Source organism: Hypanus sabinus, chromosome 12, assembly GCF_030144855.1.
Source record: "Hypanus sabinus isolate sHypSab1 chromosome 12, sHypSab1.hap1, whole genome shotgun sequence".
Classification (NCBI taxonomy): domain Eukaryota; kingdom Metazoa; phylum Chordata; class Chondrichthyes; order Myliobatiformes; family Dasyatidae; genus Hypanus; species Hypanus sabinus.
Window position 1 is genome coordinate 66,559,111 of NC_082717.1, and position 14,076 is coordinate 66,573,186.

The window sequence follows — 14,076 nt, forward strand, 5'->3', positions numbered from 1 at the left end:
TTGAAATACAAAGGATGAGTTTGTTTTTTTTCCCCATGCACCCATTAACCTCCTGCTATGTAGTATTTAAAGCACATTTCTACGCTATTTTATTTTGTTAAAGAGATGATGAGGGGGGCCTTACAGACATCAGAATCGTCACACACACATATAAAGCTTCACAGAGAACTTGGCAAGCCGCTGGATAGATACAAAATACAAAAAAAGTGAATTATAAGGCTGTATTAGAAAGGATTTCATTCCAGTGACAACAGTTAATGAAGCTCATTTCATGTTCAACTGTCACCTCATCACTTAATGATCTTACATTTACTCTCAGAACAATCAGAAACATTATTTCCACCTCCCCTACAAAGCAAAGTGAGCTGGGATTAATAAAGTTTAATTACAAATTCTATCTGAAAGAAAATAATTCACACTGAGTAAAAGTAACCTGGATCCTGGGCCGGAAACAGCTGCCCTGCCACATACAGGAAGGGTGCGTGACCAAGCAGCGTGCAGCTTCAACAAGTGTGTCAGATGTTCTTTACCATCACAAGCTCAGTAACTCAAATGAAATATTCCTCCAATCTGAAAAGAGGGTTCCATCAGAGAACCTATCCCGGGCCACAAGGGGATAATGACCTTACACTGGGCATGGTGCAGGCACAACACGTGTCGATTTAACTGGAAGTCAACTATTATCCTGACTGGGAAAGGGGAGTATTTGACAGGCCCACACTCACGGCAGTTTAGAAGAATGGGGGGGGGGGAGAGATCTAATCGAAATCTATCGAATATTACAAGCCCTAGATAGATGGGACGTGCAGAGGATGCTTCCAATGGAAGGAGAGTCCAGGATTAGAGAGCCTAACCTCAGGTTACAAGGATAGGCTTTTAGAACAGAGATGAGGAGGAATTTCTTTAGCCAGAGAGTAGTGAATCTGTGGAATTCATTGCCACAGAGAGTTGTGGAAGCCACATCACTGGGTGTATTTAAAGCAGACTGATATGTTCTTGATTAATAAGGGCAAAGGTTATAGGGAGAAGGCAGAAGAATGGGGTTTGAGAGAGAAAATATGCTATGATCAAATGGTGGAACAGACGGGATGGGCCAAATGGCCTAATTGTACTCCCATGTCCTATGGACTGGAGATACAGCTGAAGTTTACTCATACTACATAACTGAACCAAAGTTCAATACTGCACACAGCGGGAGAGGCCATTTGTTGCAGTGCGCAGTTTCAAAGTGCTCCGGTCCTTTGGCTCTTCTCAGTGTGAGGCCAATAAAAAGGGAGGTGTAAGCACAGCGGCCACTGAGTGAGCAGAGCAGTGCTAGAGTGGTCAGGCTTTGGCAAGCATAGGTGGAGGTTTCAAGTAAGTGTTGCTTTTCTGTTAATACATAGCTAGTGCGCTGAGAATGGGACTGAAGGATGTGGTATGTTCTTTGTGTGAGATGTGGGAACTCTGGGAGACCTCCAGTTTCCCTGATTACTGTATTTGCATAAAGAGCACTGAGCCACATCTTCTTAGAGACCGTGTTAAGGAACCGGAGTTGCAGCTCGATGACATTAGGTGGGAAAAGGGAGGAGGTCCCGAAGAGAGAATGGAGTGAGATAGGCTGAAAGCAGAAAAGCAGGGTAACAATCTATGGACTGGTGCCTGTGATGTTGGAGTCTATTATTACAGGTGAGGTTTCGGGGTATTTGGAGGCACAAGATAAAATAAGCCAAAGTCAGCATGGTTTTCCAAAGGGGAAAATTTGCCTGACAAATCTGTTGGAATTCTTTGAGGAAACAACAGGCAAGATAGACAGAGGAGAGTCAGTGGATGTTGTTTATTTGGATTTTCACAATGCCTCTGACAAGATAAAAGCTCATGGTATTACCGGAAAAGATACTAGCATGGATAATAGATTGGCTGACTGACTGAAGGCAATGACTGGAACTAAAGGGGACCTTCTTTGGTTTTGGCTCTCAGTGACTCGTGGTGTGCCACAGGGGATAGTGTTGGACCACTGCTTTTCATTTATAGGTCAATGATTTGGACGAAGGAATTGATGGCTTTGTGGCCAAGTATGCGGACAACACGAAGATAGGTGGCAGATGGAATATGGTACAGGGAAGTGTAAGGTCACTTTGGCAGAAGGAATAAAAGTGCAGACTGTTTTCTAAATGGGGAGAAAATTCAATAATCAGAGGTGCAAAGGGACTTAGGAGCCCTCCTGCAGAATTTCCTAAGGGTTAACTTGCAGGTGGACTCAGTGGTAAGGAAGGCAAATGCAATGTTAAGTACTATTTTAAGGAGTGCAAAAGCAAGGATATATTTCGAAGGCTCTGATTAGACCTCACTTGGAGTACTGTGTGCCGTTTTGGGTCCCTTACCTAAGGGAAGATGTGGTGGCATTGGAGAGGGTTCAGGAGTATGATCCCAGAAATGAAGTGTTAGCTTCTCCCTGTAACCTCTGATGTCCTAATTAATCAAGAACCTATCAACCTCCACCTGAACTATACCCAATGACCTCCACAGCCATCCCTGGTAATGGATTCTACAGATTCACCACCCTCTGACTCTTGAAGCTCTTTCTCTAGATGGATGCCCTTCAATTCTGAGGCTGCGTCCTCTGGTCCTCGCCCCCCTCCCATTCGAGGAAACATCTTCTCTATCTCGGCCTTTCAATATTTGATAGATTTCAATAAGATCCCTCTGCGTTCTTCTAAATGCCAGTGAGCACAGGCCCATTGGCATCAAATGTTCCTCATAAGTTAACAGTTTCATTTTGGGCAGGAGAATAACATTGAGAGGGAGAATAAATCAGCCATGATTGAATGGCAGAGCAGACTCGATGGGCCGCATGGCCTAATTCTGCTCCCATGTCTTATGGTCTTTTTACTTGAAAACTATTGAAAGTATCATTTTTCTCACCATACTAATCCTATTTCTTTATGGATTGCTGACTTCTCTGCATTAATAATTTTATATTTCATTAAGTTGCACTTTCAGCCAAAAAGGTTCGAAGTGAAATACAGTACTGCATTTTGTGCGACATGTTAGCACACAATAAGGCAATGACTCAAATCCAAAGAAGCTTATTCACATAATGAATCATTTAAAAAAATGATCTAATGTAATCAACATTGCACCCCGTACATTCATCGAGCTTCTATACATCTTATAAGATCACTGAGGCTTCAACTTGTCACGATGATAATCTCTCAATCTCCCGTGCACTGTATTCAGTTGTGATAGGGGTCACCACCGTATACAATAGTGATCTTTCTGACTATTGGCCAGCTGTTCCAAAACATCAAATATCCAACGGTTCAGCATTACAGAAACAGCCTGATCTTTCTATGGAAATCTCGTTGAACTTTGCACAATAACTCGCAAGGCCACATTTACGCAAATGTATAAAAATGCACAGCTAACTGGCGTTTACACAATCGTAGAAAGTTGCATTTTTTGTTAAAAATGTAACTAAGCCAACAGTTTTCTAATCGCTAAACATCATGTAGTCTCTGCCCCTGCAGAAAGAAAATCGAATCACTGAGGATAACTGCAGGTAACTCGGGGAGTAGTCGGCTCTCTCGGGCTGCTGTGCTGACAAGTGCAGTGGATGTGGATTCGGAGCAGCCTCCAATGCCAGGCGCGCTTTAACCCGCAATAGCTACTCCGCTCCTCTCGCAACGGGACCGGCGCCAGCGTTCCGCTGCATTTTACTAAATACCCCGATCTACACTTCCAAAGTTCGCTTCCATCGACACCAAACGAAACCGAGCGTCGGATTAACAATTGCTGCCCCCTGAAATACATAGACGTATGTTTGTGTGTGTGTGTGGGGGGGGGGGGGGGGGTTATATTTATAGCTGTCTACAGAGTCGCACTCACAGGCCAGCAGCAGCTATCCTTTATCTACTCTCCCCAAACTGGACTAGGATCCAGAGCCCCAGAGTCTCCCGACACCATGATGGTCACACTTACCCTCAGTGACAACTCTCCGTCCACTCCGAGAAGGAACCAAGGGAACCCAGCGGGGAAAGGGGAGGGGGGGGTTACTGTGTTTATTTAAAAAGAGATATAAAAACCAAAAATACTTCAAACAAAATCTCGCAATCGCTTTTATAAACCGCTACAAAACAATGGAACTAAAGTGTGCCGTGCTATCCCATTCCTCCAAACTATCTGGATCCCTCTTCAGTCGAACTTCTTCATATTGTTACAATGAAACAAGTCGAGACAGGAGCGAGACACTCCGCGCAGCGGCCGCCGCAGACACCTCGCTGATTGATGGGCTGCGCAATCGTTCATAGGCTCTTCCCGGCCGCTTCAGCCCGCCCACCGCCCCCGTTCAGGCCACCGGCAACGAGCGTTCCCGCGAAGGACGGCGCTGTGAGCCACTGACAGGCCGGCTATGGAAATGAGCTCCCCGGCGGCCCCGCCCACCCACAGCGGCGTCACTGAGCCCTGGGGGAAATTGCTACAAGGATGGGAGGTAGGGGGAATACATCGAGTTGTTTGTTACAGGATCCCGGGATTGTTACTTCATCCTATTATGCAACCACAGGGTTGTCACAGTGAGATCCACTCAGACCGCCGGCATGCTGATAGTTCGGGACAATGTTCTTAAACTACTATTTGAACACGCCTTCCAGAAACACAAACAAAACTAGTGTCATTTGCGGTGCAGAATCCCATTGACACGGTTAAAAGAGGTTATTCTGAATAACTTGTAAATATTTAGATGGTTAAAAGTGAAAATATAATATTCAGGATATCTCAGACAAAGACTAGGTGCAAGCCTGTCATAACTGCGGGGAAAGTGACCAACTACGTTTGCTTGAAATATTATCCCAAGAGTAGGTTTCCTTACAGCTAGTTAGATTCGGCCGATATTTGCATGTATAAATAGAAAATGAAGTAGCATGGTGCCAGTGGAGTGCGTCACGTTACAGATTGGAGAGCACAGAGGCGGGATTTCCGCTCGGCCCCAGTAAATCAAACGCTCTGGCTTCCGGCAAGTGCAGGCGATGACTGGAGCTTGGAGCGCGGTCAACACACACAGCAGCGTGTCGACACTGCAGATAGCATAGCCATGTTTTGAAATTCTCCAATATTACACGCAGCACCGACAACCTGTGCTCATGATAGGCTTTCCGCACTACAAAGCGTTCCCAGACACTTCGCTTGGGCCATATTGGGAGATTCGTACGGGGACATTAGGGCAAATTACCCAAATCTTGCTCAAAGGTAGGTTTATAGAAAAAAAACGTAAGAGGCTGAAGGTGGGAAAATATTGGATTTCAGGACCTACCGAGCTGAAGGCGTATCCGCTGGTATAGATGATATACCGAAGGCCAGAACGTGGGAGATTGGAGTCATGGGGATATAGGCATATTAAATATCACAGTACTTGTCATAAATGGCTTAATCGCAAACTTGGAAATAAGGCAAGAGAAAATGTTCCCACCAGGATTAGGGAATCATACTGTATTTCAGGAGAAACTTTTGCCCAGGGAGTGGTGAGAATGTGGCACCTTGTCACACCAGCACTGGTTGAGTTGAATGCCTGGTTGCATTGAAGTGGAAACTATGTAAACGTCATAAACAAATAGGGTGATAGGGTTAGATCAAGTTGAATGCGGGCTCCCATGGAGCAAAAAAAAAGCAGTGGCATAGACTGGTCATGAGTCATATGTAATTGTACTAGCAAATATGTAAAAAAATGGAAGATTGAATACAACAGAGTTATAGTGAAAACAGGTCCTTTGGCCCAACTTGTCCATGCTCACTTTTCTTCAATGAACTACAGTATACAGTAATGTCCCTTATAGGATACCTTAACATGAGTGAGTATTAAAGGATGTTTCCAGTAAGCAATGTATCCTGATAAAACTTCAGTTACATTTTGTAGCAAATGGTGCTAAATTTGCAGTATTCTGTGAACTGCTATGACTTGTGTTTCTTCTGTGTTACTGAGTAATTAATCATAGTTAATACTCAACACAGTAATGAAATATTAGTGAAGATGTTGTATTTGACACTTTATGCAAATCTGCATAACCACTGTGGCCTAATAGCATTAGTCAGCAAAACACAGTTATTTGGATGACCGGACCCAGCCGACAGCGACAATAGAAACAAGGTCATCTTTATTCACAAGATGTTGATGGAACGCAGCAGGCCAGGCAGCATCTATAGGGAGAAGCGCTGTTGACGTTTTGGGCCGAGAACCTTCGTCAGGACTAACTGAAAGGAAAGATAGTAAGAGATTTGAAAGTAGGAGGGGGAGGGGGAAATGCAAAATGATAGAAGACCAGAGGGGGTGGGGTGAAGCTGAGAGCCAGAAAGGTGATTGGCAAAAGGGATACAGAGCTAGAGAAGGGAAAGGATCATGGGACGAGAGGCCAAGGGAGAAAGAAAGGGGGAGGGGAGCACCAGATGGAGAACAGGCAGAGTGATGGGCAGAGAGAGAAAGAAAAAAAGAGGGGGAAAATACTAAATATATCAGGGATGGGGTAAGAAGGGGAGGAGGGGCACTAATGGAAGTTAGAGAAGTCAATGTTCATGCCATCAGGTTGGAGGCTACCCAGCTGGTATATGAGGTGTTGTTCCTCCAATCTGAGTGTGTCTTCACCTTGACAGTAGAAGAGGCCATGGATAGACATATCAGAACGGGAATGGGACATGGAATTAAAATGTGTGGCCACTGGGAGATCCTGCTTTTTCTGGTGGACAGAGCGTAGGTGTTCAGCGAAACAGTCTCCCAGTCTGCGTCAGGTCTCACCAATATATAAAAGGCCACACCGGGAGCACCGGACACAGCACCAACATATATAAGGTATCCCTTTTGCCAATCACCTTTCCAGCTCTTAGCTTCACCCACCCCCTCCAGTCTTCTCCTATCATTTTGCATTTTCCCCTCCCCCTCCTACTTTCAAATCTTTTCTTTCAGTTAGTCCTGATGAAGGGTCTCGGCCCGAAATGTCGACAGTGCTTCTCCCTATAGATGCTGCCTGGCCTGCTGTGTTCCACCAGCATTTTGTGTGTGTTGCTTGAATTTCCAGCATCTGCAGATTTCTTCGTGTTCATCTTTATTCATTGTGTTTTTAAAACTTTGCTGTGAAGAATATCTACTGCATCTTCCAAGGCGACAGTAACTTCAAAAGCAATTTCAACTAAGGACAAAATCGGCTTTGTCAAATTGTGAAATCTCAGGTTTGTGTTTAACAAAAAGAAGCAAACCGTAATGCTGTGGCAGGTAGCAGGAGAGTAAATCCTAGGCTGGGCATGTGAGTTGTGGGAATTGTGGAGGTATCTGTCGTGCTGCTGGAACTGCTTGTAAACACGTGCACACATTATGAGAGGCAGAAGCACAATTAAGTGTGAAGTATGTATCTAATGTAAAGAGCAGAATATCATTATGTTACAGCAGAAAGTGAAACTGCACTTTATGTGTCTAATCGCAAAAGAAGTTTAAGTATGCATTGCATGTAGGGATTTGAACTAAATTTCCAAAGTACACATCTCTTTTCCTCTCATTCTTTCTCTTTATCAAGTTATATGAGAACTCTTTGGTTTTAAGAGTAGTCACCAGGGTGGCAGTTTGAAACTGACTAGCAAGGATTAATGACATGACACCAATTGCATCCCGATGTCAGCACTGAAGGTTGACAATTGTGATTTTTCTAGTTCTACAACAAATCTTTTCAGAGTGTGAATTCCAATTACTTCAGAATCAAAATCAGGTTTATTGTTACTGACAAATGTTGTGGTTTTTTTTTGGTTTTGCTGCAGTAGTACAGTGCAAGACATAAAAATTATGATATGTTACATCAGAAGCACACAGTCCTTTACCATAAAAAGTTGTTAACAGTATTCAAGAAATGAAATGTATTAATTGCAAATGCAGTGATACAAACATAGTTTCTGTTATGCAGTGTGATGGAATGCGAGGGGACCGTACAGTGTCAGGGAATGCGACAGGACTATCATGCAGTGTAAGGGAACGCGAGGGGACTACCGTGCAGTGTAAGGGAACGCGAGGGGACTATCGTGCAGTGTCAGGGAACGCGAGGGGACCGTGCAGTGTGATGGAATGCGAGGGGACCATGCAGTGTAAGGGAACGCGAGGGGACTACCGTGCAGTGTCAGGGAACGCGAGGGGACTACTGTGCGGTGTCAGGGAACGCGAAGGGACTATCGTGCGGTGTCAGGGAACGCGAGGGGACTATCGTGCGGTGTCAGGGAACGCGAGGGGACTATCGTGCAGTGTCAGGGAACGTGAAGGGGACTATCGTGCGGTGTAAGGGAACGTGAAGGTACTATCGTGCGGTGTCAGGGAACGCGAAGGGGACTATTGTGCGGTGTCAGGGAATGCGAGGGGACTATCGTGCAGTGTCAGGGAACGCGAGGGGACTATCGTGCAGTGTCAGGGAACGCGAAGGGGACTATCGTGCAGTGTCAGGGAACGCAAGGGTACTATCGTGCAGTGTCAGGGAACGCCAGGGGACCGTGTAGTGTCAGGGAACGTGAAGAGGACTACAGTGCAGTGTCAGGGAACGCGAGGGGACTACCGTGCAGTGTCAGGGAACGCGAGGGGACTACTGTGCAGTGTCAGGGAACGCGAGGGGACTATCGTGCAGTGTCAGGGAACGCGAAGGGGACTATCGTGCAGTGTCAGGGAATGCGAGGGGACCGTGCAGTGAAAGGGAACGCGAGGGGACTATCGTGCGGTGAAAGGGAACGCGGGGGAACATGCAGTGAAAGGGAACGCGAGGGGACCGTGCAGTGTCAGGGAACGCGAGGGGAATATCGTGCAGTGAAAGGGAACGCGAGGGGACTATCTTGCAGTGAAAGGGAACGCGAGGGGACCGTGCAGTGTCAGGGAACGTGAGGGGAATATCGTGTGGTGTCAGGGAACGCGAGGGACCATGCAGTGTCAGGGAACGCGAGGGGAATATCGTGCGGTGTCAGGGAACGTGAGGGGACTATCATGCAGTGAATGGGAATGCGAGGGGACCGTGCAGTGTCAGGGAACGTGAGGGGACTATCGTGCGGTGTAAGGGAACGCGAGGGGACTATCATGCGGTGTAAGGGAACGCGAAGGGACTATCGAGGGGACTATCGTGCGGTGTAAGGGAACGCGAGGGGACTCGTGCGGTGTAAGGGAACGCGAGGGGACTATCGTGCAGTGTGACGGAACACGAGGGGACTGTGCAGTGTCATGGAACGCGAGGGGACCGTGCAGTGTCGGAACGCGCAGTGTGATGAAATGCAAAGCGACCGTGCAGTGTGAGGGAATGCGAAGGGACTGTGCAGTATGACGGAACATGAGGGGGCTGTGCAGTGTAAGGGAACGCGAGGGGACGCGCGGTGTGAGGGAATGCGAAGGGACTGTGCAGTGTGACGGAACACGAGGGGACTATCATGCAGTGTAAGGGAACGCGAGGGGACTATCGTGCAGTGTGACGGAACGCGAGGGGACCGTGCAGTGTAAGGGAATGCGCGGTGTGATGGAACACGAGGGGATCGTGCAGTGTGACAGAACACGAGGGGACCGTGCAGTGTGAGGGAACACGAGGGGGCCGTGCAGTGTGAGGGAACACGAGGGGGCCGTGCAGTGTGAGGGAACATGAGGGGGCCGTGCAGTGTGAGGGAACACGAGGGGGCCGTGCAGTGTGACGGAACATGAGGGAACACGCAGTGTGATGGAATGCGAAGGGACCGTGCAGTGTGAGGGAACACGAGGGAACACGCAGTGTGATGGAATGCGAAGGGACCGTGCAGTGTGAGGGAACACGAGGGAACACGCAGTGTGATGGAATGCGAAGGGACCGTGCAGTGTGAGGGAACACGAGGGGGCTGTGCAGTGTAAGGGAACACACGGTGTGACGGAACACGGGGTCGTGCAGTGTGACAGAACACGAGGGGGCCGTGCAGTGTGAGGGAATGCGAGGGGACCGTGCAGTGTGAGGGAATGCGAAGCGACCATGCAGTGTGACGGAACACGAGGGGACCGTGCAGTGTGAGGGAATGCGAAGGGAACGTGCAGTGTGAGGGAACACGAGGGGGCTGTGCAGTGTAAGGGAACACGCGGTGTGACGGAACACGGGGTCGTGCAGTGTGACGGAACACGAGGGGGCCGTGCAGTGTGACGGAACATGAGGGGGCCGTGCAGTGTGAGGGAATGCGAGGGGGCCGTGCAGTGTGAGGGAATGCGAGGGGACCGTGCAGTGTCAGGGAACGTGAGGGGACTATCGTGCAGTGAAAGGGAACGTGAGGGGACTATCGTGCAGTGAAAGGGAACGCGAGGGGACTACCATGCAGTGAAAGGGAACGCGAGGGGACCGTGCAGTGTCAGGGAACGCGAGGGGACGATCGTGCAGTGAAAGGGAACGCGAGGGGACCGTGCAGTATCAGGGAACGCAAGGGGACTAGAGTGCAGTGTCAGGGAACGCGAGGGGACTATCGTGCGGTGAAAGGGAACGCGAAGGGACTATCGTGCAGTGAAAGGGAATGCGAGGGGACTATCGTGCAGTGTCAGGGAACGCGAGGGGACTATCGTGCAGTGTCAGGGAACGTGAGGGGACTATCGTGCAGTGAAAGGGAATGCGAGGGGACTATCGTGCGGTGTAAGGGAACGCGAGGGGACTATCATGCGGTGTAAGGGAACGCGAAGGGACTATCAAGGGGACTATCGTGCGGTGTAAGGGAACGCGAGGGGACTCGTGCGATGTAAGGGAACGCGAGGGGACTATCGTGCAGTGTGACGGAACACGAGGGGACTGTGCAGTGTCATGGAACGCGAGGGGACCGTGCAGTGTCGGAACGCGCAGTGTGATGAAATGCAAAGCGACCGTGCAGTGTGAGGGAATGCGAAGGGACTGTGCAGTATGACGGAACACGAGGGGGCTGTGCAGTGTAAGGGAACGCGAGGGGACGCGCGGTGTGAGGGAATGCGAAGGGACTGTGCAGTGTGACGGAACACGAGGGGACTATCATGCAGTGTAAGGGAACGCGAGGGGACTATCGTGCAGTGTGACGGAACGCGAGGGGACCGTGCAGTGTAAGGGAACGCGAGGGGACTATCGTGCAGTGTGACGGAACGCGAGGGGACTATCGTGCAGTGTGACGGAACGCGAGGGGACCGTGCAGTGTAAGGGAATGCGCGGTGTGATGGAACACGAGGGGATCGTGCAGTGTGACAGAACACGAGGGGACCGTGCAGTGTGAGGGAACACGAGGGGGCCGTGCAGTGTGAGGGAACACGAGGGGACCGTGCAGTGTGAGGGAATGCGAGGGGACCGTGCAGTGTGAGGGAATGCGAAGCGACCATGCAGTGTGACGGAACACAAGGGGACCGTGCAGTGTGAGGGAATGCGAAGGGACCGTGCAGTGTGAGGGAACACGAGGGGGCCGTGCAGTGTGAGGGAATGCGAGGGGACCGTGCAGTGTGAGGGAATGCGAAGCGACCATGCAGTGTGACGGAACACGAGGGGACCGTGCAGTGTGAGGGAATGCGAAGGGAACGTGCAGTGTGAGGGAACACGAGGGGGCTGTGCAGTGTAAGGGAACACGCGGTGTGACGGAACACGGGGTCGTGCAGTGTGACGGAACACGAGGGGGCCGTGCAGTGTGACGGAACATGAGGGGGCCGTGCAGTGTGAGGGAATGCGAGGGGGCCGTGCAGTGTGAGGGAATGCGAGGGGACCGTGCAGTGTGAGGGAATGCGAAGCGACCATGCAGTGTGACGGAACACGAGGGGGCCGTGCAGTGTGACGGAACATGAGGGGGCCGTGCAGTGTGACGGAACACGAGGGGACCGTGCAGTGTGACGGAACATGAGGGGGCCGTGCAGTGTGACGGAACACGAGGGGACCGTGCAGTGTAAGGGAACGCACGGTGTGACGGAACACGAGGGGGCCGTGCAGTGTAAGGGAACGCGCGGTGTGACGGAACGCGAAGGGACTGTGCAGTGTGAGGGAATGCGAAGGGGCCGTGCAGTGTGACGGAACATGAGGGGGCCGTGCAGTGTGAGGGAACACGAGGGGGCCGTGCAGTGTAAGGGAACGCGCGGTGTGACGGAACGCGAAGGGACTGTGCAGTGTGAGGGAATGCGAAGGGGCCGTGCAGTGTGAGGGAATGCGAAGGGGCCGTGCAGTGTGACGGAACATGAGGGGGCCGTGCAGTGTGACGGAACACGAGGGGACCGTGCAGTGTGACGGAACACGAGGTGACCGTGCAGTGTGAGGGAATGCGAAGGGGCCGTGCAGTGTGACGGAACACGAGGGGGCCGTGCAGTGTGAGGGAATGCGAAGGGGCCGTGCAGTGTGACGGAACACGAGGGGACCGTGCAGTGTGAGGGAACACGAGGGGACCGTGCAGTGTAAGGGAACGCGCGGTGTGACGGAACACGAGGGGGCCGTGCAGAGTAAGGGAACGCGCGGTGTGACATAACGCGAAGGGACTGTGCAGTGTGACGAAACACGAGGGGGACGTGCAGTATTATGGCAGTTCTTTTGACCCATTTCACATAAGCTGTGGTGTTAAGCAGGATTGCGATTTTGCCCCAGTGCTCTTCAGGATCTTCTTTGCCCTTCCCCTGAGGCATACATTTGGCATTGCAACAGAGGGGATCTACCTCCACACTAGATCAGATGACAGGCTTCTTAATCTCACCTGCCAAAGCTAAAACCAAAGTGCGCAAGGCTGTGATCAGAGACCTGCTATTTGGTGATGATGCTGTGGTTGCAACTGATATTCCACAGCGCCTCCAGGTCTTGATAGATCACTTCTTCCAGGCCTGCAAGGAACTTGGACTGACTATCAGCCTGAAAAAGACAAACATCTTGGGACAAGGTGTGGAGGCAGTGCCAGTCGTTCCCATTGATAACCACAAGCTGGATGTTATCCATCTCTTCACATACCCGGCTTCCATCATCAGTGACAAACTCTCCTTAGATGCAGAAATCAACAAGTGCATTGGGAAGGCTGCAACAACTCACATCTGCTTTACCACACGGGACCGGGGGGGAACTCCATGATCTCACTCAAAACGAAGATGTCAGTGTGCACCGTTTGTGACAGCACACATTGCTGTACAGCAACGAGACTTGGACAACATACACTAAGCAGGAGAGAAGGCTCAATGCCTTCCATTTCAGGGGCCTTTGTTGCATCTTGAGTCTCTCCTGGAGAGGCAATGTACCCATTGCTGAGGTTCTCCCTGGTGCCGGCCTACCTAGTGTGTACCCCCTGCTCATGCAGCGTAGGCTGTGCTGGCTGGGCCATGTCCACCACGTGTAGGATGGTCGCATCTCAAAAGACAATCTCTGTGGTGAGCTGGTTTCAGGCAGGAGGAAAGCTGCCTCCCACCACCCTCCTGGAACGCATGACAGGGATGTCTGCAAGCAGGACATCAACGTTGAGTCCTAGGAGGAACTCACATCAGATGGGGAAGTACCCTGTAACAAAACCTTAAGTCTGTGGAGTAAAAACTCCTGAAATAGGCAGAAGACAAATGGGCCCATAGGAAGGAACGCTGCATCTCCAGCAGAGCGGAGATTGACATTTGCAACAGAAGCTGCCACTCTAATATTGGTTCCTCAGCACTGTACCAGCTACGTAGATAACTAAGACGCAATATTCATGGCTGACCTAAACCAATGGAGAGTCACGCTTCGTCATGCAAAGGGTCGCACAACTCTGCACAACTGGAGCTTGATTATGCCTCCATATTGATAGTTGATTCAGAATCTTATAATCAGATAACCAACTTCAGATATGTGATCAGCCCAATTGAAGAAAAAAATACTTGCACAGACAAAGCACCTTCATGACCTCAAGACATGACAAAGTGCGGTATAAGCAGCTAAATACTCTTTGGAATCTGAATACGTTTGTGAAGTGGGAGCGAGCGGCTAAAGCACAAACAGCAAGTTTCCATAAATGACAAAGGATAACCAATCAATCTTCACTAAAGGAAACTGAGGAATAAATATTGCCCTGCGTGCAAGGGATAAACATCCATCTGAGATGTTCAGTCTGTTGTTTTTCCACAATTGTAGGCTGATATGCTGAGATCCCAGTAAATTTTTC

At 49.9% G+C, this 14,076-nt stretch overlaps 2 protein-coding genes across 2 annotated transcripts in view; one reads left to right on the forward strand and one right to left on the reverse strand.

The window, feature by feature from the left end:
* sertad2b (SERTA domain containing 2b) overlaps nt 1–4,244 on the reverse strand; it is an 81,867-nt gene extending 77,623 nt beyond the window's left edge. Inside the window, exon 1 of the mRNA XM_059986153.1 lies at nt 3,961–4,244. The gene's annotated coding sequence lies outside the window, so the exon portion shown is untranslated. The remainder of the gene's footprint in view (nt 1–3,960) is intronic.
* A 759-nt stretch (nt 4,245–5,003) lies between these two features.
* slc1a4 (solute carrier family 1 member 4) overlaps nt 5,004–14,076 on the forward strand; it is a 210,337-nt gene continuing 201,264 nt past the window's right edge. The window contains exon 1 of the mRNA XM_059986147.1: nt 5,004–5,226. Within this exon, the coding sequence (XP_059842130.1) occupies nt 5,121–5,226 (106 nt within the window). The 5' untranslated portion in view covers nt 5,004–5,120. The remainder of the gene's footprint in view (nt 5,227–14,076) is intronic.